The sequence below is a fragment of the Onychostoma macrolepis genome, chromosome 21 (assembly GCF_012432095.1).
Source record: "Onychostoma macrolepis isolate SWU-2019 chromosome 21, ASM1243209v1, whole genome shotgun sequence".
NCBI classification, from domain to species: Eukaryota; Metazoa; Chordata; class Actinopteri; order Cypriniformes; family Cyprinidae; genus Onychostoma; species Onychostoma macrolepis.
Window position 1 is genome coordinate 2,847,029 of NC_081175.1, and position 23,699 is coordinate 2,870,727.

At 36.6% G+C, this 23,699-nt stretch overlaps 1 protein-coding gene across 2 annotated transcripts; it reads left to right on the forward strand.

Annotated features, from left to right (window-relative positions):
• The first annotated feature begins 156 nt into the window (after positions 1-156).
• Positions 157-23,697, forward strand: septin8a (septin 8a). Of its 2 annotated transcripts, none has more exons than XM_058757752.1 (10): positions 157-372; positions 7,051-7,165; positions 7,258-7,453; positions 8,541-8,727; positions 11,545-11,706; positions 12,490-12,586; positions 13,796-13,964; positions 15,847-15,979; positions 16,974-17,143; positions 23,486-23,697. In XM_058757752.1, the coding sequence occupies exons 1-10, from the start codon at positions 343-345 to the stop codon at positions 23,646-23,648; spliced, it is 1,422 nt and encodes a 473-aa protein (XP_058613735.1). In that variant the 5' UTR covers positions 157-342; the 3' UTR covers positions 23,649-23,697. The 2 variants fall into 2 exon arrangements, with proteins under 2 accessions (XP_058613735.1, XP_058613736.1); XM_058757753.1 differs by lacking the exon at positions 23,486-23,697 and adding an exon at positions 19,206-19,948 and having other exon boundaries at positions 161-372.
• Positions 23,698-23,699: the final 2 nt, after the last annotated feature.

The following is a 23,699-nucleotide window of genomic DNA, read 5'->3' on the forward strand; positions in this document are numbered from 1 at the left end:
CCTGAACTGTCTAGTGACGTCACCTAATTAATATTCAAGAGCCAGTGCTTCGCCGTTGAAAACCTCACGGCTCTGGGCGTGGTAGGATGCCTCGGTTCGGCCTTTCAGCCAATCAGCGCAGAGCGTCTCCTTGCGTCATTTAAATTCATAAGCACGGCCTTCACCGTAGTACGGTTTGTAAATTCTCCATCCCAACCACAGTGTATATGTGTGTGTGTGTGTGTGTGCATGTGTATGTGTATGTGTGTGTGTGTGTGTGTGTGTTAGCGGACGGTGAGAGAGACGAAGGCAGGCAGGCAGGCAGCTCCCTTTCGCCTTATCTAAACACATACATTCCTCATCATGGCGGCCACGGATGTAGATATATTTTCTGTAAGTACCCTTTTCAGTCAGTTCTTACTTCCAGAGACCCGTTTTCACTCAGATGTACACAGTCGTTGCAGGTTTTCAGTAATGAATTGGGACTAGCACGAGCGCTACTCTAGCTTAGCCCAACGGACTCTTATCTACAGTAACGTTAGTTCAATCTAACGCTGTTTATTTACTGTTTACTATCTGTCTCAATGAGCTTATTTTAACCATATTATGCATTTCTACATTGTTTGTGAACGACAAACGTCTTTTCTCAGTGTCTTGAATGTTAACGTTACTTGTGATCATCTCTTTATTTACGTTACGGGCTGATATAACCTACAATAACAGATTTCGGTTCACTATTGGAGATTTTAAGCTAGACTTCAGCACATCATTGCTTTTGAAGACGACATGTTCACTCATTTACCACTTTGTTGACATCTTTAGTGTTTTAACTGCACCCAAATCCCAATTGAGACATCAATACAACACTGAACAGCCGTCTTCATCATTCTCACCACAGTTTGTAAAGTTTGGGGCCAACATGTGGCCCTTCAGTTTGAGATCACAGATAAAGGGAGGATCAGGTGGGGGCTGCTGATATCTGATGGTCCCACAGTCAAACTGTGGGGTCTTTGGAATAGCTGAGAATCTGGCTGATCGTGTGAAGGTTAAGAAGATTTCAGTCTGTCTAAATGAAAGGAGAAGCAGGACGCTGTTGATAAGCCACTGTGATGAAAAGACCTTTGTTTTGGATGCTGGTAATCTAGTGTCACCAGCAGGCTTCTTAACTTCCTTGATCTTTCTTAATGTCCTTAAACAAGACTTCCTTGGTCAACAAGCTTCACCAGAAAAACCGTGTTACTCGATGCTACCTTTGAAGCCTGTAGGCAAGTTTAAACTGATTTCTAAACTTTGAAATTTTGAAGAGGTGTCATGATTACTGATCCATCACCGTTTGTTCAGGGTGGATGCCTGGGAAAGCTCAGGGAATTATTTTTCACTCCTAATTTTGAGGAAGTCCTTTGGATTTGAGGGCAGCTAGTTTGTGTTAGAGAAGGGTAACTGTAGCTGTTAATAGTTTTTTTTTTTTTTGGGCAGGGTACATAATAGTTCATGTAGGCCTATGTGCTGTGGAAGTGAAACATGGTGCATTGTCTTAAAAGTCTCTGCTAGACTTAGAATGTTTGAATGCAAGCATTGTTTTAACAATATGTGAGTTAATGAAATGTAAGTTTGCTCTAACAGTCAATGCCTTTTGATTAGAGGTTTGTGTGGTTTTAGGCACCATATTGATCAACTGCATTGAGCCGTGGAGGGTCAATTTTATTCTAATTACATAATGGACAAAAAAAGCTTTAAGGGAGAGTTCACCCAAAAATTCAAATACTGTCAACATTTACACGCCCTCATAACATTGATGACTTTCATAGGTACCATAGCTCTAAGATCTTAGTTAATAATGACAGAATTGACATTTTTGGGTAAACTATCTCTTTTAATCTCCAATACAGTGCAGGCAGCGCAGTCTTTTTACTGAAAGATGCTAAGGATTGGAACAAGCCGGTCCTGTTTAACGTTAATTTCATTTATTGTATCATACTCTAGTTTCAGGGCAGGGCTGATGTAGTTACTGTTATGCAAAGATATGCATTTTTTGCGATGAGTCAACATCCTGTTCGTGCTTGGATGCCACTGACATTAATAAACACCAACATCACATGATTCAAATGATGTAAGACCCTATTTGGCAAGAACATAACAGCCTTAAGGGTGTGCATGTGTTTGTACTGTAATTTATGCATGTTAAATACAAACCTTTACACAGATTTCAGATTACATGCAATTACGCAGTCAGCTGTGCTTGTGCACACGGTTTCTTGAAGATCTCTTATAGAAAAGGCAGATAAAACCCAGTCTGCTTTTTTGTTTAGGGCAGATGCCATACTGTGACCAAATCTAGACCATCTGCATTCTTCTCCACGTCGGCCCCTCCTCCTTCCATATCAGATGGGATGCCAGCGAAATTTCCGATGAGGGTTGTCATGTCAGTTTGTTGAAGCGGGCACGCGCACATTCAGGTGTATGTAGGGGGTGAGAATGGAGCCGTCCCAATTTGGCTCTTATCCACTGTCATTCTGAGTACCCATCTGCCTTGAACAATCTGTGTTGTCCTAGACTCGGCTATAGATTGTCCATTGGACGGCGTCACTGTTCCCTGCAGAGTTATAGTTTTAAATCATGATCTTATCAGCCGCTGCTCCAAATGATGGAAATTCATATCTAATTTGTCTTGAGAAAGTGTTCCACCTCATCATTTTCCAAATCTAGTAGTATGATACGGATGAAGCTGTGGTCATTAGTAATGTTTTGAGGCTTAAAAATGGAAAATTGCAACCAGTACGCTATTCAAAATACCTCTTTTAAGGAAGAATGCAAGTCAGTGATGTTTGGAGTGATTGTTTTTGGATGGGGCGATTCTTTCGCAGAGTAACGCATGGAATGTTCCCTGATTTGCACACAGCTCTCAGTGTTCTGTCAGTATGCATAGGCCTGTCACTGTGAGGGCGGGTTGAGAAAATATTGTTGTGTGGCCCAAACACTGCTCCATTTCCTCTTGATCTACTGCCCCCTGAGGGGAAATGTTTCCCTTACGGCGGGGGCATTTGCTATCAGCCCCTATATGGGCATTGTTCAAGCCTTCCAAAGTTTTTTTTTTTTTTTTTTCCTCCTCCCTCCAGACTGCTTGTTTTCCAAAAACGCTTTCAGCCATTTCCCCTTCACGTCCTAATGCTGGAGCTCCCCTTTAGTGCCTCAGCTTTGAAATGACACAGGGGTCAGTGCAGGTTTTTCAGTCAGAATTCCTTTTGTGCTTGATGCATGTTACTCCAGCAGAACTGCTGCTTCCCTCAGTAGCGCTCCGTGATCGTCTCAGTGACATCATTCACCAAATATGCGCCTGCATTGGGGAAGAAGACGAAGCCAGACAAGGGAGGAGCTCATTGATTTCACAGTTTAGGGCACTCATTAGTCTTTTAGTGGGTTTTTAGATTTGTTTGGTGCTGAATTATCGGATTTTAATTTGAGAGAGGCTTTGAACGACCGATTGTGTAGAATGGTGCATGGTTTAAAGTCGGCGTGAAATGCATGGAATTTCATAGCTACTTTCTATATGCCTGTCATAGATTCTTTCATGCTTGTTTCACATTTTTAAAACTGTTTGATCCAAATGTTTAATTAAAATGTCTAAATCTATGGTGGCTGAGAGAGCTCAACGCGCTGCAAATAGAAAAAAACACCTTCATTAATACATGCCCAACACTGCCAAACAAAGAAACTTCTTTATTTGTTTGCATTGTAAGCATTTGCAGCACCTGCTGTCAAACTGATAAAGATGTTTTCTTAATTTGCTGGTGCTTTTTCTATTTGTTTTCTGAAGTTGCAGCGCGTTGAGCTCTCTCAGCCACCGAATAAATCTGTTCAATGAAATGACAAGACATCTGTCTGATGACGTATGCTGGGCTTCTCCAATCATTTAGTCTTCTTAAATCCTACCAATTTCAATTGCATTCAGATCTTCTTCCATGCAATCAGCAACCAATGCATAGAACCAGGGCTTTCTCCGAAATTGTTTCTTTTCGGTAATCTGTTTCTCAATACAAAAGAAACGATCTGATGCTACTTCTGTTTCAGGGCTCTACAGTGCGACCATTTCAGTCGCATTTGCTGCGTGCGACTATGAAAAAATATTTAGGAGCACCTGTGCGACTGACCCGATCAGCATATTTGTTTATGCGCTGAGGGAGCTTCAAAGGTTTCTAACGTACTTGCGTGTTTTTGCAGCGTTGAGTAATGTATCACAGACGTATCCTCTCATTAGGGATGTGCGATATATATCGTCTACGATAATATCGTAATTGTTGTTTTAACGATGTGCAATTTGACGTTGAGTATTTTGCAAAAACCAAACAAAACACCCCTACAAAGAGCATGCTTGCATTACGTGAAGTCTAGACTAGAGCGCGTGCGCATTTAGAGTGTGTTCTTTCACTGCATGATTCAGTCTAATAAAATGCATTAAGAATGATCACAAAATTCAAGATATGGGGCAGAAAATGTGTGTGTATATGTAATTTCATATAGTTAAAATTACATGGAGTGCTGTTTTGTGTTCAAAAATAAGCATGATTGTGATAGTTTATTGAACTGTTGTATAAAATCAATAAGTTAATATTAAGAGACTTACGATTTAGACACCATATTGCCTGTTTTTGCTCCATTTCGCCAACAAAAAATAATGACAAACACAGCCACAGCACTGTTTTTTGCATCTCTGAGCAACATGACGATGTTTAGTTCCTGAATGAATCAACCGTTTAAATGATTTGGTTCAGTCGCAATGACTCACTTGTTAACAGTGACTTGCTGCCACCTTGACTTTGCACTCCATGTCCCTCTGAGCTGCATTAAACAGTGTGTAAATGCATCTAAATGCCATTCAGATGCAGCTTCTGCAAAGATGGATTTTGATGGTACTAGTTTCATTTGTTTGGTAACAGCCTAAATGTCTTATTATTCTAATTCACTGATTAAATGTAACAATTTGACTCAAAAGATGCACACTTTTAGAAAAAAAAAAAAGGCTTTATGAAAGGTAAAATTGCCCGTAAAAGGTCAAAATCAATTTAAACTTTTATGAAAATATTAATTTCTGTCACTGATGTGAACTGACCACACAGAATATGAAGAATATCAAAACTGCAGCTGTCCACGGTAGTCAGATATCAGCACAATAACACACTCGGCAAAATATCGTCTAATTATCGTTATCGAAAAAATCCCAAAAAATATTGAGAGAGAATTTTTTTTCAATATTGCACACCCCTACCTCTTATTATAACAAACAAAGTGTTGACGGAGTAATTAAGAGATTCGCTGTGCAGTGTAGAGAGCTGCGTTGATTATAATGGAGTTTTGTGAGATCGCGATGAACTAAGGTGAGTGACAGCTTGCAAATGTGATAACTATTTGTTTAATGAACAGTTCATTAAACAAATAGTTAATATTAACCCCTTAACTGTCACTCACAGTTTTGAACACAGACATGATAGTGCACTATCCAAACTTATTTTTTTATAATTCATGAATGAAAACATTTTCCAATGTGATTTTGATGTACCATTTCCATGGTAATGCAATGTCTGATTTTAAAATGGGTTTCAAAGGATGAATTTTGAGATTTTAAGTTTTCAACTGATATATGATTTCTAAAGCGTGATAGAGAAAAAGGCAAATAAGAAGACTTTCTGTGACAAAGGTCAGAACTCCTGTTATGATGTAGATTTTTCAGGTGCACTCTTGTCATAAATTAATCTACTTTTTCTACATAATTTTTTAACAAAAAAAGTGGTAAAATACCTATTTAGGAGTCTTAGACCTTTCCAACGATATATAGTTTGTCATGATTAGATTAGGATTTAATTGTAAAATAGTGAAGCAAGTCGTAGGCGTCCCACAGGGTGGACGGTGACAGTTAAGTGACTAAGACACTATTGTCTTATTTTGCTCTTTCGTCAATGAAAATAGTTTCAGACAAAGTCACATCTGAGCCGCTGCGCATCTCCGTTCAAACACAGCGGTGTTTCGTTTATGAATGAACTGAGTTTTTAAACGAATCTAGTGAGTCAATGATTCAATTACTCATTCATAAAGACAGTCAGATGCTCCGTTCCTGAATGAATGCTCTGAATGAATGAATGAATGAATGCTTTAGGTGCTCCTAAAGTTTTGACCGTGCTCCTAAATTTTTTAAATTAAAGAAAATGTAATTGTAGAGCCCTGTACATTGAAACTTTTACACTTTGATTACCGTTGTCTACTGTTACTTTTATTTACTTTTAACTCCGTCCAAAGCAGAAATAAGACTGCTGTCAATTCAAACTGCTTTTGTCAAGCAATTATGAAGTATAAAATAGATGCATATTGGAGTCAAGTTTGCATGTTGAGGCATGAAGTATGTTTTTATGTTCAGAAATCGTGGTGAACAGAATTTTAAAGTATTTTTATACTAGTAATGATGATAATTACTGATTTTATGTTTTATGCTGATATTAGAAACATGTACTGCATGGCCTCTTTTTAAACAAAAATGTTATTGACCATAAGTAAAATTGCATGCTTTAAGTCAAATAAAACGGTAGTTTTAAAACCTGGAAATTAAGTTTTGCTTGTTTGATCCAGGTGAAAAGTCTCATATTCTGCATATAAACATTAGCTTAATCAGCCAAACACCTATAATAACACAATGTCTATAAAATATTACCCAAGCTCTCGTTTGTTGAGTTTTTCGGTGGCTGATGCCAATACAAACAACTATGTGGGTGTGGTGGCTAAAATAGAGTCTTTGTATAATGTCCGCTATAATTATTTTGTTCTAGCTATATAGATGCATGGCATTTCTGAATTTATAATATAAGGCAAAATGTGCATTATTTACTGACAAGGATATTGCATTTTTAAAAAAAAATTTTGTCCAGGCAAGCATGGTTATCAGTCAGTGTTAAGCTTAAAATGGCCCAATTGTTGCTGATTTATTGACTCGACCAGTATTCCAAGCTTTTTTTTGCCTTGCCCTTTATGTATGCCTTGTTTCAGTCCATGTCAACCTCAAGGACAAAATCTCTGATTCCTTCCTAGAATGAAGAAAAGCGAAACCTCAGCCTTGGCGGTCATGTTGGCTTTGACAGTCTGCCCGATCAGCTGGTCAGTAAATCGGTGACTCAGGGTTTCTGCTTCAACATCCTCTGTGTGGGTAAGCAACTATTAACAGCCCATTAAACTCTACACTAGCTCAACGCCTGATCTTGTAGTGGAAATGCTAATCAGTCATTCTCTTAACGTTAGGTGAGACGGGCATCGGCAAGTCGACATTAATGAACACCCTTTTTAACACCATGTTTGAAAATGAGGAGGCCAGCCATTACCAAAACGGTGTTTACCTGCGGCCCAGAACGTACGACTTGCAAGAGAGCAACGTCCACCTAAAACTGACTATCGTCGACACGGTGGGCTTTGGGGACCAGATCAACAAAGAAGAAAGGTACAAAAACTGCTTGCTGCTTAGAGCAGCATCATTGTTTTGCACTGAGAAACCAATGATGTACATACAAATGCATCTGTTTGATGGACCTGCATACTTTGGTTCATCACTTGACCTCTTAATGCAAGTTTAATACATTTTGAAACGAGACCCTCACACACACTCATTCAGAAAATTTGGATAGGAGTGTTTCATTGAAGCTTTTTATATAGAAGGGGACTGTATTCGCTTTAATTTTATTAAAGCATTAGAGGCACAAATCCCTTATTGTTAAGAGAACTGGTAGATATTATTGCATAAACTTTTAACCTGGCAGGAAAAGTATTGTTGACTACATTCAACTTTCAATCTTGTTGCCAAAATTATAAGAAAATTGATCAAATAAAGTTTTATTTATTTATTTGTTTATTGTATCAATAACCACTAAGCAACAAAGAGTGGAAGCATAGTTTAGACTTAATTAGCAAATCGTTTTATATACATTCTACTTTTTTATAATTTTTTTTAATAACTTAATTTTAATGTTTTAAATAACAAAATAAAATTTTAGGCGTGTCCCAAATGTTACATGGTTGCTCTTTTAAAATAATTACAAAATACATTTCTTATATTCAGTTTGACCCTCTTTTTGACCAAGAATTTCTTGAAAAAGCGCCTCCTTTCATTGACGGTTTGGTGAGAGGATAAAAAAATAAACATTGACTGCTAGAATGTGCCTTCTGACCCTCTGAATGTTGGCTGTAAAGATGGACAGACAGGCAGAGAGACTTGCTGCCTGTTTGAAGGAGTTAGGAACGGTTCCAGACATTGCGTCTTTTGGGAAAAATGCATCCAGAATGAGACAGTGTAGGCTCTGAAAGCTTACAAGCAATGCATGCAGGGAAAACTGCCCAAGAAGTCAAAGGACAAGGTCAGGCAGTGTAAACACGGTCCGGCCAAGTCTCTACACAGCTGCGTCTCACTCGTTCTCACACTGAATGTCTTGATATCATTGGAGGAGATAATAAATATATAAAATTCTCTCAAATATTGATGCTAATAAGTTAATGCATATCTGATTTTCATGTAACGTGTCTGTTTTCTTCAGCTATAAACCCATTGTGGACTATATCGACACACAGTTTGAAAACTACCTGCAGGAAGAGCTGAAAATAAAGCGTTCTTTATTCAATTACCACGACACCAGAATCCACATTTGCCTCTACTTCATCGCTCCTACGGGACACTCTCTCAAGTCCTTGGATTTAGTCACCATGAAGAAGTTGGACAGCAAGGTAAGTGCACATCACTGTGGTTTACTAGTCAATAGGGATGGACAACAGCGATTGAGTACTCGGCCGTGACGGCAATGATCGATCATGAAAACGATGATCGTGGGAAATATATATATTTATTTTTTTGATTGTTTAAAGCAGCACTTTGGGCGGCACCCTGAGCTCTGATTGTTTAGCTTGCCACAGCATGCAGTCCAATGTATAGACGTGAGAAGACATGCATATCTGATTAATCTAATATAGGATGTGTTGGGATATTAGCGTTTATTAACATGGTGAATGTTATTTGAGTTATTTGAGACGGTCAACATGCTTTTAGATGTTTCTATTTTAAAAATACTGATGTTATAATAATGCAGCAGTGCTTTTTTCGTCATGTTTGATCAACAGTAAGCATACTTCAATTTCAGTTGTTTTCGTACTTCGTATGGCTTCGAAAACACGCAGGCGATTTCAGGAATCACTTGATAATGTAGATGAAAATATAGCACAAATCTGCCGTAAACATAGCATTATAATGAGAACTTTATAGAATGTGAAATCTATAGTAAATTTCTTGCCCGTGTTTCAGCACGCTGTTATGAAAGCGCATCACGGTGGGAGTTTTCTCTCTCTCACTCTGGCTTCAGTTTATCGGCACAAAAAAAACTCTTCAGCTTCTCCTCATGCAGCTATTCCTTTTTAGATGCTTCTTTTTTAATTGTATTGCTGCATCATAATCATAATCTAACAGTGTTCTAATCATGTGTTCATGATTTCACAGACAGGTTTTCATGTCATATTTTTATTTTACAAACATTTATTTTCATAACAGTCTTCAGATATTTTCATTATCTCCATTATGGCCATGCCCCGCCCCCGGGTACTCGTTTTCTTGAAACCCATCGATGATCGAAATGAGCAATTGGCAAAAATGCCCATCCCTACTAGTCAATGTGCTGCATGACACTCCCTTAGTTGCCAAATTAGTTTTAAAAAGTTTTATTATGAATATTTGTTATGACTTCACTACAGACATCATCTAATAGCATGTGAGTAAACTGCTAGGCTGTGTCTAATTGGCCGATTATATAATGATGATGATATTATGATGACAAATTATATGTACATGAATTGCTGACTCAAAATGAACATTTATTTTTGCCCAATATTCACTCTAAGAGTGTATGATTCAGCCAGTGCTCACATTGTTAAAATGTGTAATATTATACAACAGTTTTAAAAGCCAAATATTGCATATTATCAAAATTTTGAGTCTTGTAAAATAATATTTAAAAAAAAAAAAAAATTTTCAAGACAGTAGTAGTACTAAAACATCATCAAATGACTGATTATTATCTTTCCAGATTGTCTGTACAGCTAGACTGCAAATCTTTTCTAAATACTAAATACATTACTTTCTTGAGTGGCGCTACCACTCATTAATTAAAAAAATAAATTAATAATTCCAAATTATGTTTGCCTTTTGACAGATATTTAAAAAAAAGTTTTAAGTGTGTGGAATTTTTTTTTTTTTTAATTTGCAGGTTTGAAATCTCTGTAACACTTTAGTTTAGGTACCAATTATCACTGTATTACTTAGTTGTTTATTAGCATGCCTATTACTAGCATATTGGCTGTTTATTAGTACTTATTAAGCACACATTATCAACTTATTCTCCATGACCATATTTTAGATTTTAGAACCCTACCCCATACCTAAACTTAACAACTACCTTACTAACTATTAATAAGCAGCAAATTTGGAATTTGAGGCAAAATACGTTAACAGTCGGTTAATAGTGAGAATTGAACCTTAAACTGTGACTGAAAAGCTCAATATACTAAAGAAAGAATTGCAAAGTTGTTACATCATGATTCAGAACCCATATATCGATATAAAAAATTTTAAATTATAAAATTGTATTGCGAAGTCTTTGCTAGCAAGAAATGTAGTCCTCGTCAGTATTATAGTAATATAACATTCAAGTTGTCTGGGTCACAAAAAACAACAGTATGAATTAAATTATTATTATGTGTGTTTATTATTAAACATGCATAAAATATTTTAATATTTCGAAATTGTGTAGGACTGTTACATTCAAATTTCTTTTGCTGCTAAAGTCATGAATCACCATCTTTTATTTTTTTTTGCAATCTTTTTTGTGTATATATACAGGGTGTCAGTTTTGTTGTACGTGAGTGTATTGATAATCCTTAAATATGTGCAAATGTAGGACAGTGGGCAGGGGTTTCTCTCTGTCCAGTGGAAACGGAGCCAATCAATTTTTCATTTCATCAGAAAGTAATAGCATGAACGAGAGTAGAGCTTGGGGTTTTTGTTTTTTGGGAGATGCACAGATGGCTGATAATGATGTGGCCCCAGGGCCCCATGAACACACATGCACATCAAGCCTGGGAAATGCTTCGTTCTTCTGTCTGCCATTAGATGTCACATGATCAAGTGTACTATAGAAAGCATGTGTGTTTGTAATTTGTAAAGTGTTTGTACCGTAAATTAGTGTTGATTTTTCTATACAAAACATTGAGTTTTGCTCACAGTGAGACACTGAAGTCACTTAAGGCATCTCTTTACACAGCTGAGTTAAGGCTGCTCTGTGCCTGCTCAGATTTCTGTGTAAAGAGGTAATGCTGCATGAAAGCCAGACTAAAGTAAGCCAACTCTGACCCATACTGGTGTCATATTTAGCACAAGATCTTTTAATTGCATGTTTCATTCTAGCCCAGCTCATCTATAATCTAACTTTAAGCTTGCCAGACGTGGTGCTAGAACATATTGTGTGAGTATTTTATTTCTGAATTTTTGTTTCTTTTTAGGTGAACATCATCCCTATTATTGCTAAAGCTGACACGATTTCCAAGAGCGAACTACACAAGTTCAAGATCAAAATCATGAGCGAGCTGGTTAGCAACGGTGTTCAGATCTACCAGTTTCCCACAGACGACGAAGCAGTGACAGAAATCAACTCCTCTATGAATGTGAGTCTTGTCTTATAGACACAAACCACATAAAGACAATTCAGTTCCAGATGTGAATGTGCATTTCATTGATTTTTGTGTTGTTTGTTTTTTTAATTTAGTAAAAACTGTTTAGTGCTAATGTAAGTGATGTGCACAAGTGTCCATATGTTTAATCCGAGTCTTCTGAAGAGAGACAAAAATTTAGGCAAACGTATTCCAGCCTTTACTCATACTTCTACCATATTTTCCAGAATATTTTTTATTTTTAATCTTCTGAAATGTTCTGCGCCTTATATTCTAAACTGACCCGGACAATAAAATAATTAAAAAGTGAAAAAAAGTGTAATATTTTTAACTTAAATATTAAGTTTAAAATATTACACTTAAAATTAAACCGTAAATTAACTATAGAACTATGCAGTAAAATTCACTTTAAAGAACATTTACATTTCACATTTTCATTCATGGAGATAACATGATGATTTCTGTCATCTGATGGATAACAAACACTTTTAAAATGAAAATGGCATTACAGTTATGACCATAATCAATACATGGCTGCAGAGGACCATGTGTTAGTCATTTTCCGTTTCCACTCCGTAATATAGTTCTCTTCACATGTTTTTTGGATTATAAAATGACCATTTTAACAAGCAACACAACACTTTATTTTACTGAAGTATGGAGTAACAGACTCACAAAGTCTCATGCCATTTAGATGGAGGGAGAAAAAATAAGCCAAGACACTATAACAGCTTAGAAGGGTGTAACCTTTGTAGCCTTTGGTTGTCTTTATTGTAGGCCCATCTTCCCTTTGCTGTGGTGGGCAGTGTGGAGGAGGTGAAGGTGGGGAATAAGACGGTGAGGGCCAGGCAGTATCCGTGGGGAGTTGTTCAAGGTAAGCTGGAGCAGGAATGTCACACTCTCAATAATATTCTTGTGGTTTGGTCTCTTGAGTTGGCTCTTTTAGTTGAGCTATAATGGATGAGCATGACTCTGTCACTGGAGAATATCATGCTCGAGGGGCTGGAGTATGTCAGCCACACTGGGGCTTTCAATTGAACCCTGCTTCTCCCTGCGGATGCTGGTTGAGGGGTATTTTTACAATGCCTTTCATGTGAAAACAATCCCATCAATCAAAGCGGCGATAAATGCCACTCTAGACGGGAGCTAATTACTGTGTTTTCTCAGATGCGAGAGAGAGGGAGCTCTGCCACAGATAAGGTCACGCCATTAGTCATGTTTTTCAGTTTAATTTGTCCTCCAGCTTAAGTAGACTCGTGCTGCGTGAAAGAGATGCTCAATGTAGAGCAGTTCATGTAGAACAGGAGTTGACTTTCTGACTCTTGGTGATTTCTGCATGAATTTAAATATAGTTAAATGGAAATTAAATCTTGTACAGTTTTTCAGTTCTCAGCCAATACTTGCAAAATTATTTGAGCTATACAGCATTCAGTGGAGTTACATACTCATTACAGATTATTAATACTTTGTCTAAAATTGTCTCATGATCTTTCAGAAATCATTCTAATGTGCTTATTTTTTAATAAGTTGTATTTTTATTAGTGTTGAGAACAGTTGCTACATTTTCTTTCAGGATTCTTTGAATATAAATTTCAAAAGAAACACATGTCTTTACTGTCACTTTTGATCAATTTAATGTGACCTTCCTGAATAAAATTCTTTATATTAATTGATATAAATTTCTTTAAAAAAAAATCTTGAATGGATTTGTTTATTTACTTTCCAAATGTATTGATGAGTTAATTTAACTTATCAATGTAATTAATTTAAGAAGGTGTGTGTGTGTGTGCATGTGCTGTTGCTGTAATTCCAGTCTTTTAAAAATCAATCAGAACACAATGAAAATAAATGATAAATGTGGCCAAATTTAATATGCATATTTGATCTCATATGGGTAGAAATACTACTTACACATTATTTGTCTAAATTCACATTTTTTGGTAATTAACAGTAAAATACTAAATAAAACAATGACAAAGATAAAGAAGTTCTCTGATATTATTGTTCTTTCGCTCACACATACACTGCAGCCGAGTTGTTTAGAGCACAGAGTCTGTATTGACGGTGATCATGTGTGTTGCAGTGGAGAATGAGAGTCACTGTGATTTCGTAAAGCTGCGGGAGATGTTGATCAGAGTGAACATGGAGGATCTGCGAGAACAGACTCACGCCAGACACTACGAACTCTACAGGCGCTGTAAACTAGAGGAGATGGGCTTCAAAGACACCGACCCAGACAGCCAGCCTTTCAGGTGGGTTACTTTGCCACTATAAAGGCCCATTCACTCCAAGGACGATAACAATAAAGATATAGTTTTAAAAATCAATCAAAATGTAAATAGAATAGTCCACACCACAGCTACAAGAATTATGACACAGAGGAACGATACGTTTGAATCACTGTCACTATCAGAGCTTGAGCATTTAAAGCAGCAGATGACAAAAATACAGCTCATGCTTAGACCAAACAGAACAGAATTGACCATTCGCAGGGAGTTTGACTGACAGGCGATCTGACCAATCATAACGCCGAATCCTTTGTTTTGTATGACAAACAAACCAGACAGGAGAGTAGATTCACTTTGGTGGACTTAAACTTGAAAAATGGTGTGTGTTGACGTCTTTCTGAGGTTGAAACAAGATGCCTTCTGATGTTCATTTATGTTTATTTTGTGCTTTAACTAGCAAATATGAAAAGACGATCATCAGGGGTGTATTCCAGAAAGCATGGTTAACTTACTGTCAGATAAACCCTGAACTTTCGGTTGATTAACCCCAAACCTTGCTTACTCGAGGTATGCGGTTCCAAATACGCGTCCGGGAGTAAGTTCATTCAACTCGGAGTATGTTCCTGGTTAAGACTCAAGACATTCTCAACAGAGCGACGAATCGACGAGTCACTATGGAAACAGACGCTAAGAATAAGCGCGCCATACTGCTTCTTTCTTCTTCTTCTGTTCAAAGGTCATGTAGGCCTTACGCTTAGTGCATATCGCCACCTAATTGATGGTTTTGCAATCATTTTTATTTTTTTTCCGTTTAATCTTTAATCCTTGAGAATAAGAATTATATTGTTTGTTTGATGCTAATTATATATTAAGTCATATCAGATATGTATTTTTATTATAGAAATGCATTATAGAAAATGCCGATCCATATGTGAGATGATAATATAAAATGTATGTGTGTGTGTGTGTGTGTGTGTGTGTATATATATATATATATATATATATATATATATATATATATATATATATATATATATATATATATATATATATATATATATATATATATATATAATAAATTAAACATTACCTTGTCATAATAGTGTTATATAATTTATACAGATACTGTTATATATGCCAATAAAATATAATAACCATATTAGAGCAATATATAGGCTAACCTTATTTACTACTTATATTAGCGCTTTATCATTAAAATAGCATACAACTAATATATATTAGTAGGCTATATACATAACTGTATTGTAACAATATATAATATTGTGCGCTATCGGTCACGCCCACTGAAGGCTCGTCAGTAGATCATACATGCGCTGAAGTGAACTAACCCTGGAACATAATCTTATTATCTTCAGAGAGCAAGTTGCTATGGTTATATACCCTGAAAGTAACCTCCGATTTTGGAACCGAAAGCTGAGGTTATCCGCTCACTTATCCTCAAACATACCCGGGTATGTCACACAACCTGCTTTTGGGAATACACCCCAGTTCATGTGCCTCTTAAACCGCAGTCTGTCACGACACAGTAAAGAGCAACAAAACAGTATTTATTGTTTGAGTTTCTAAAAAATAAAAATGACAACATTTGAAAGCTGAGACTTGGTTTCATACCAGAAGTAACCTGCTCTGTCTTGTCTGTCGGTGTGTTGCCAGTTTCCTCTCTGCTCCACAGTGTATTTTTCACTGCGTGAGAACATGTTTAGTGTGAGAACAGCATGGTTTGTTGGACATAGCAACAGTAACTAAGGGGGAAGGGTCTTTGCAAAGGGTCAATCTTGTGTTGGTGTGGACACCAATATAGTTAAATGCATACATAATATTTTAAATTACTGACATTTTATTATATATATAATTTTTTTTTCTCTTCTGTATGACCCCTCTACAGTCTACAGGAGACATATGAAGCCAAAAGGAAGGAGTTTCTTGGAGACCTGCAAAGAAAGGAAGAGGAGATGCGGCAGATGTTTGTGAGCAAAGTGAAGGAGACGGAGGGCGAGCTGAAGGAGAAGGAGAGAGAGGTTAGTCCTGATGCATTATGATTTATTCTACTTATCAAAAACATCAACCATCAGACTCCAACCAGTCATCTTATAGTCCCCATGAAATCAAAATTGAAGATTTTTGGCTTTTAGAATGAATATGTTAGCCTCAAGTTTGTCTGTAAGCTAGTGTTCTCCAAAACAGTGACACAATTTGCATTTAGAAGATTCACAACCTACAGTTTACTTCAGCAGAGTTTCTGTCCAATCAAATGCTCTCTAATCTGAAGCGCCCCGCCCCCTACTCTATAAATAGATGCTGCAGCTGAAATCGGTCACACAATTAGTGTTTTCTGTATGCTGACTGGCACGTAGTGCACTATATAGGTAATGGGGAACGATTCAAACAGTGTAAATGTGCTTTTGGGGAGTCGGAGTCTGGTTTTGCGTTGTCACACAAACCCGATAGCACAGAGCGGGTCACATGCACGAGTCTGCGCAGACCACAAAATGTATCAGACCCATTTGAATTCTACACGGAATGCTATATTTTATATTGATATGGATGAGATTATGAAGAGAAATGGTTAGACAGACTCTGCATTAGAAACAGTGCTAACGAATAGAAGAGATCCCACCGGTGCCACGAACCAACATTTTTACATACTTTTCAAACTATATATCCTCAGCATGATTAGGATCAGTTTCAAATCTAATGGGGGAATCTATTAGACTGTGGCTGTCCTAAGCTGTCAAACGTGGCTTTGCCGAGCTGTGAGGTAAACAAAACACTATTGCTGGGTTTTTTTAAAGAAGGGGCGGAGCTGCTGTACTTCTCTTCCTGTTTGAGTTGAAATTATATCAACACATTGAATAATGTTGCGTGTTTCATGACACTTCAGTGGACCTTTAAATAAAACCAGCAACATGCCACGTAATTTTCCTGCTTGACAAGATGCAAGTCAGTGTGGGTTCAAACAAAGCTTCTGGCATAGCTCTCAGGAATAACTCTCACTTGTGTGTCTCTCCTCAGTTACATGAGAAGTTCGAGCAGCTGAAGCGCATGCACCAGGAGGAGAAGAGGAAGGTGGAGGAGAAGAGACGGGAGCTGGAGGAGGAGATGAACGCCTTCAACAGGAGGAAGGTGGCCGCCGAGACCCTCTCACTCTCACAGCCGCTCAAGAAGGACAAGGACAAGAAAAAGTGAGTTATCCTTACATCTTTTTTCTCCACGCGCTGTGCTTACATGTGCGGTGAAACGAAATCCAAATCATGAACTCTTCTGACAGCGGTGGCCAAAATGATTAGAACACTAGTATTTTCACCAACTAAAAAAGTTGGTTATTTCTATCTTTTGCTGTAGCATATCAGTAGGAAATATCATTTACATTTCCAAGCATTCATTTAGCCATTAATTGTAATAATCCAGTGAGATTTCAGATCTGATCTGATCATCATCAGAAAAAGCTACCTGCGACGCTCCTGAGAAACTCTGCTCAAGTGAACCGAGGACAAAAGCTGCTTTAAACACAAAAGATGCTCACACCAAATGTTGATTTCATTTAGTTAATAGAAGGTAATTGATAAAGAAAATCAATTTATGACATAAAGCTGACAGCATTTTTGACAGCATCCTCATTTTACAACATTTTTGCACAAGTGCCCAAAACTTTTTACTTTTTACACTATAGCTTTGCAGGTAGGTTTCTTGAAGCGTCATGAGACAGTTCTTCTGGATTTAGTCTCTGTTTCTTCATGTCACTCCAGACAGACTGATGATGATCAGATCAGATCTGAAATCTCACTGGATTATTACAATTAATGGCTAAATAAATGTTTGGAAATGTAAACTGATATTTCCTACTGATACTCTACAGCACAAGATAGAAAAAACTGACTTGAAACCACTTTTAGCTGCTGAAAATACTACTGTTCTAATCATTTTGGCCACTACTGTAACTGTATATGCATATATAAATAGCTAAAATCCAGGACATAACAGTCTCGCCAATGTTTGGCATATTTGGTGTCCACAAACCCATCCCAAAATATGACTTTTGGCCAGCCGATTGAATAAACTCAAAAGAAAGATCTCGGAAGCCACGGCTGATATTACTTTCAGTGCACACACAAATTTGCATACTGCTGGAGTAGTAAGAGTAGAATAGTAGTGTGGTAATGCTATGTTATTGTGGTACTCGGCTTTTCTCATCACGTTCATTTCAGACTGCAAACTTACTGCTGGGTAAAATATCATTTCATTTGCCACGGCACTGCAGATTCAGCAGCACTTTTTCAAAGGAAGCTTATCTAGCACCATCTTGTGGTTATTGAAGGTATCTGAGTGTAACATTTACAGAGCATCCATTTTGTGGTTTGTACCTGACATGGATCCACCCAATTAAATGTGCTCTTTAATATAGTCACACAAAATTAATTTACCAGAAAATATGGTCCAAGTCACACCAGGTCAAAACTGCATTGTTGAAATAATAATAAAAAAAAAAGTCACATTTTATTACATTTAGAACTAGTTAAAGTGCTGGTTTTCATTTTAATCCTAGTTTTCATTTCTGTTCTGTGTGAGAGGAACTAAAATACACTCATATATAACAAACATAAATTGTGGCATTCATTGTACATTGTCATTTATTATAAACAAATTTATATAAAGCAAAACTGAAACTACCAGCGTCTTGGAAATGTACGATACTAATAAACTTATGGGTAACACTTTATTTTAAGGAACAATTCTCATTATTAACTAGTTGTTTATTAGCATGCATATTACTTGCATACCTCATACCTAAACTAACTACCTTACTAACTATTAATAAACAGCAAATTAGGAGTGTATTGAGGGAAAAGTCATAGTTAATAGTGAGAATTGGTCCCTAAACTAAAGTGGGACCAACGCATGTACAGCTTTCATTCTAATTACGAGCGTTTCGAGTGCTTAATGTGGTTTGCATTGTGTAGGTAGCTTTGAAATATTCATTGCAGCACGTTTCAGATAATAAAAAATATGACTGGTATTCCAGAAAATATGCTAAATGTGATTAATGCGGAAAAAAAACCTCTCCAACCAAGTTGCTTAAGTTATATTATACATCCATCTGTTCCATATATCACAACATGCTTGTATATTTGTGTTTCTAATTCACTTCCATTCATATTAGTTTATTTGCATGTTTCATTCTACATCATCTTCAGTTGAATTTTATTTTCTGATTCATTTCCTTGTTTTGTGTTTGTTTTCTTTCAGTTAATTTATGAGCCCACCGCAGGCCATCCATGGACTTTCCTCTATTAACGTTGCAGCATCAGCTTTTGTTTTTTGACATGTTCCTCATGACATTGTGTTGAAGGACCAAAGACCCTGATGGGAAGACAGAGAGATGCATTATGGGGACTGAATTTGTTGTTGTGTTGCTACATTTTGTATTTTTTTTTCCCCTTTCAGGTGGGTGGGGGTAAGTTTTAATGCCCCTCCCCTCGTCAACCCCATTTTATTTTTGGGACTGGTTTGTTTTGGAGAGCGAGTGTGTGTTTTTTTTGTTTTGTTTTGGTACTAACCATCTGTCCATTTGTCTTACAGTCAGGCCAAATTTTGTGACGTACGTATTGAGTAGTACATGTTTCCCTTGCCAGTGTACAGTAGTATTTAAGATCTGAGCCAAACTCATTAGCACAGCACAGTGATATACTAATGCACACGTGTATGATTTTATTATTATATAAGCCTGCATGGGTATGGCTAAATAAAGCAGTCTTAAGAGTTATTTTTGGTGCTGTTTTTAAAAGTTCATGACAACAGATATGCAAATTCTATTTTTTGTATTTTAATATTAGGCTGTATGGTATTCAGGTTATGCTGTTTATCATAAAAGCTGTACTGTAGCAGTAAAGGCCATCTGAACTAAGGTAACTTCCTACAGATCTTCATATGCAGAAGGGGCAATGTTGTCAACTGATGTTGGAAATAAACACTCGCCCTGATTTCCTTCAGCTGTTGGGATGTGCTTTGTGTTGCTTGATATATACATAAACAGATTTTGGATTTTTGTTTTACAATAATAAAACAAAGTAGCTTGCAGTGAAACTTTGTTGAGGTGGAATTAAAGAAGTGAAGGCAGAGGTCAAAGCTGAACATTAAATAAACATTCATGTCAGGGGTGTCAAATGCATTTCTGACTGACAATTTATTTTTGGTATACCAACGGAAAATGCAGTAAAACTTTTCTCAGCTAATAAAGCGTTATTCTGCACACCACCATTCAAATGTTTTTGGTCAGTAGGAATGTCTTCTGGCCACCAAGACTGCATTAATTTGATCAAAAATACAGTAAAAATTGCAAAATATTATTGCAATTTAAAGTGACTTTCTATTTGAATATATTGTAAAATGTAATTTTTTTCTGTGATCAAAGCTGAATTTTCAGCATCATTACTCCAATCTTCAGTGTCACATGATCCTTCAGAAATCATTCTAATATGCCGAATATGCAGCTCAAGAAACATTTCTGATTGCCATCGTTGAAAACAGTTGTGCTGCTGCATATTTTTCAAGATTTGATGAATAAAGTTCAAAAGAACAGCACTTATTTGAAATGGTAATCTTTTGTAACATTATAAATGTTTTTAACACTTTTGATCAATTGAATGCACCCTTGCCGAATACAAGTATTAATATCTTTAAAAAAAATTTTTTTTTTTAAATCTGACCAGAAATTTGGACGGTAGTATATAGATTATATTAAATACAATCTTTTCTTTCACGTGTGCTCTATTACATATTATTACTTAAAGGTATAGTTTACTCCAAACTGAATTTATCACTTAAAACCTGTTACCCTGTTTTTCCATTCTCTTGAAAACAAGTTTACATATAAACTATATTTTCCTCAGTGGTGCTGTAATTGCACATTTGCCGACACAATATGAAAACAAAAGAATACATGTCAATAATCTGCTATTATTCCAAGGGAAGGACACAGAAACATAAGACTCTGCTGTTTTTACCAAATAAAATGAACAGTCCCTTTTAGAAAATAATTTTTATTAGTTTTAATTTCAGATAAGGAATATGATATCTGTAGCTGCCTTAAAAAAAAAAAAGGGGTTGGGACGAGGCGTTTCTGGTTAAAACAGGAAAAAAAAAAAAAAATTGAATAGTAATTTCCTCTTCACATTAATACTACAAAACAAGCTGTAACATAATTCTGACGATATGAAATGTCAATGGATATAAATTCCAAAACACATAATACTATAAAGCATAACTTCATTAAGGAATTAATTGGCCAACAAAAAGATTTCTGTTAAAGCACCATAATCGTTAAAGCATTGCACTGACTTACAGTATGAATAACTCGTATGAAGATATAAAACGTACAAAAAAAAAAAATCTCAAATATGGTTAAAGTGCTGCATAAAGTTTTCATAAAAGAAATCAAAAAGTGCCTTGGCCATCATTTAACCGCTTTCAACTTCCACAAAACCACACGTTAGCTTACGGACTAGAAGAGGGCCGTAACGGAGGACAGGGCCAGATCTGTTCTTGCGTATCCTGCAGTCTATGGTTTGTGGTTTTCACGGACACATCCTCATCATAAAAGCACTAGAAACCGTCATAGAAGTCGTCCGTGTCTTGGTCCCCTTTCGGAGCTCGTCTGGCCCGGACGGCCGTCTTTCTGTTCCCATCTCCATCCTCCTCCCGCGTGTCATGTCCTCTGAACGCCAGCATGCTGGAGGCGTCCAATATGTAGACGGCGTTGGTGGGTAAGGAGAGCTCGAGGCCTGTGAGGTACTCATCCACCATCTCCTTGCAGCAGATGAACTCTGTGCTCTCGATCTAGAACAAATGCAAACATCCACGTGATTGACATTACGCCAAAAATCAAATGGCACAGCCCTGCGATGGATGCCATGGACAAAGTGCTTCATGGAGTTGTTATCGACTCAGAAATTAAAATGATTGGATGCTGTCACTGATAAAGTGCCATAAAAATGGTCCATATGATGCTGAAGTCTTCAAATGCCATGCAATGGCTTTGTGTGAGAAAAGAAGAAGAGACATGTTTTCTGCAAATTAAAAAGTCATACGGGTTTTATAACCAGATTATGGTGAGCAAATGGTTCATTTTTGGACAATTATATAATATTGAAAAAAAAAAAAAAAAAAAGTAACGCATTGAAATTTCAGCAACCCAAAAACATTTGGCCAAAAAATAAGTGTTCAGTTTTGGCCAAAACAGTTTTATGGCGTCTGAAAACACTGACCTGAACAGTGATGTTTTACTACAAGCATTTACAACATTACAAACATTCAATCCTTAAAATATACTAGTATCTGGTATGCAATTGGTGCAGTAAGACTATTTTAAGGACCAATTCTCATTATGAACTAACATGCATGTTAATAGCATTGTTTTTTTTATTAGTACTTCTAAAACACATATTAATGCCTTATTCTGTATGATCATATTTTAGATCCCTTAATCCACCCCACACCTAAACTTAACTATCTTACTCACTATTAATAAACAGCAAATTAGGAGTTTGAGGCAAAAGTCACAGTTAGGTAGAACTGGACCTTAAAACAAAGTGTGACCAAAAAATCTTACTGATAGCATTTGGAATAGGTACCAGTATCTAATAAATGTGTAATAATATTTATTGAATAAGTACTAGTATCTAATGAAAAAAAAAAAAAATAGTATATTTAAAAATTTTATCAGTATCTAAAGAATAAGCAATGAATATGTATTAGTACCTAATGGAATAAATACTAGTAGCATGAAAATAGATACTAGTATGCTTAATGATTAGTAGGGATGTAATGATGCACACAAACTTCACAAAGAAATGTGCAGCATTTTGTCTGAGAATCAACAACAAAAAAGACACCTTTTCATTTATAATTTGCCTTAAATCTCATTTAAAAAAAAAAAAAAAAAAGAATCATGAGAAAATTGTATCGTGAAAACAGTGTCATGATTCATATCGCATCGCGAGTTGAGTGAATAATTGCATCCCTATTGATTACTAAAAGTTTAATCGGCTGAATAAACTCTACTTTTTTCTTTACAAAAAAAATGAAATATCAAACAATTAAATTGCATCCAAAATAAAAGTTTTTGTTTGCATGTGTGTGTTCTGTGTGTATGTGTATGTATATATAAATAAATAAACAGTATTTATTTTGAAAATATTGACATGTATTTGCATGTCTATTTATATTCATATAATTTATATTATAAATATTTAATATATAAACATACAATTTTTCTGAAATATATACATGCATGTGTGTGTATTTATATACATAATATACACAGCACACATACATTTTATGTAAACTAAAACATTTATTTTGGATGCGATTAAGCGCTTGACAGCACTAAAATATATATGATTCCCCCCCCCCCTTCTTCCCTTGGTGCATCACTAGCAGTTTTCCAAAATATTCCAAGAAGCATATCAATCTTCCAAAAGCTGTAAGATTAGCGATGTGTTCTTGACTACCTGTGCTTTCCTCAGCAGGTCGGTAAAAACAGAGAACCAATCAGGCGTCAGCCTCTCCAGCTCCAAAGTGATGATGGCCAAAGCCAACATGGAGCCCTTGAACTGCCAGAGCTGGTGGCAGGCCATACAGTGCTGCACCTGCCTGGTCCACAACGACGCCTGGAGGCAAGGCCTCTTCTGAGAGCCGGCCAGCATCAGCTGAGGATGCCCGGACATCAGCAGGCCGTGGAAC

Excerpts from the sequence above, each read along its gene's own strand:
- septin8a (XM_058757752.1), top strand. The coding sequence starts at position 343 with ATGGCGGCCACGGATGTAGATATATTTTCT. Across the intron at positions 12,587-13,795 it reads TCCGTGGGGAGTTGTTCAAG|TGGAGAATGAGAGTCACTGT; the intron begins GTAAGCTGGAGC and ends TGTGTGTTGCAG. Across the intron at positions 13,965-15,846 it reads CCAGACAGCCAGCCTTTCAG|TCTACAGGAGACATATGAAG; the intron begins GTGGGTTACTTT and ends ACCCCTCTACAG.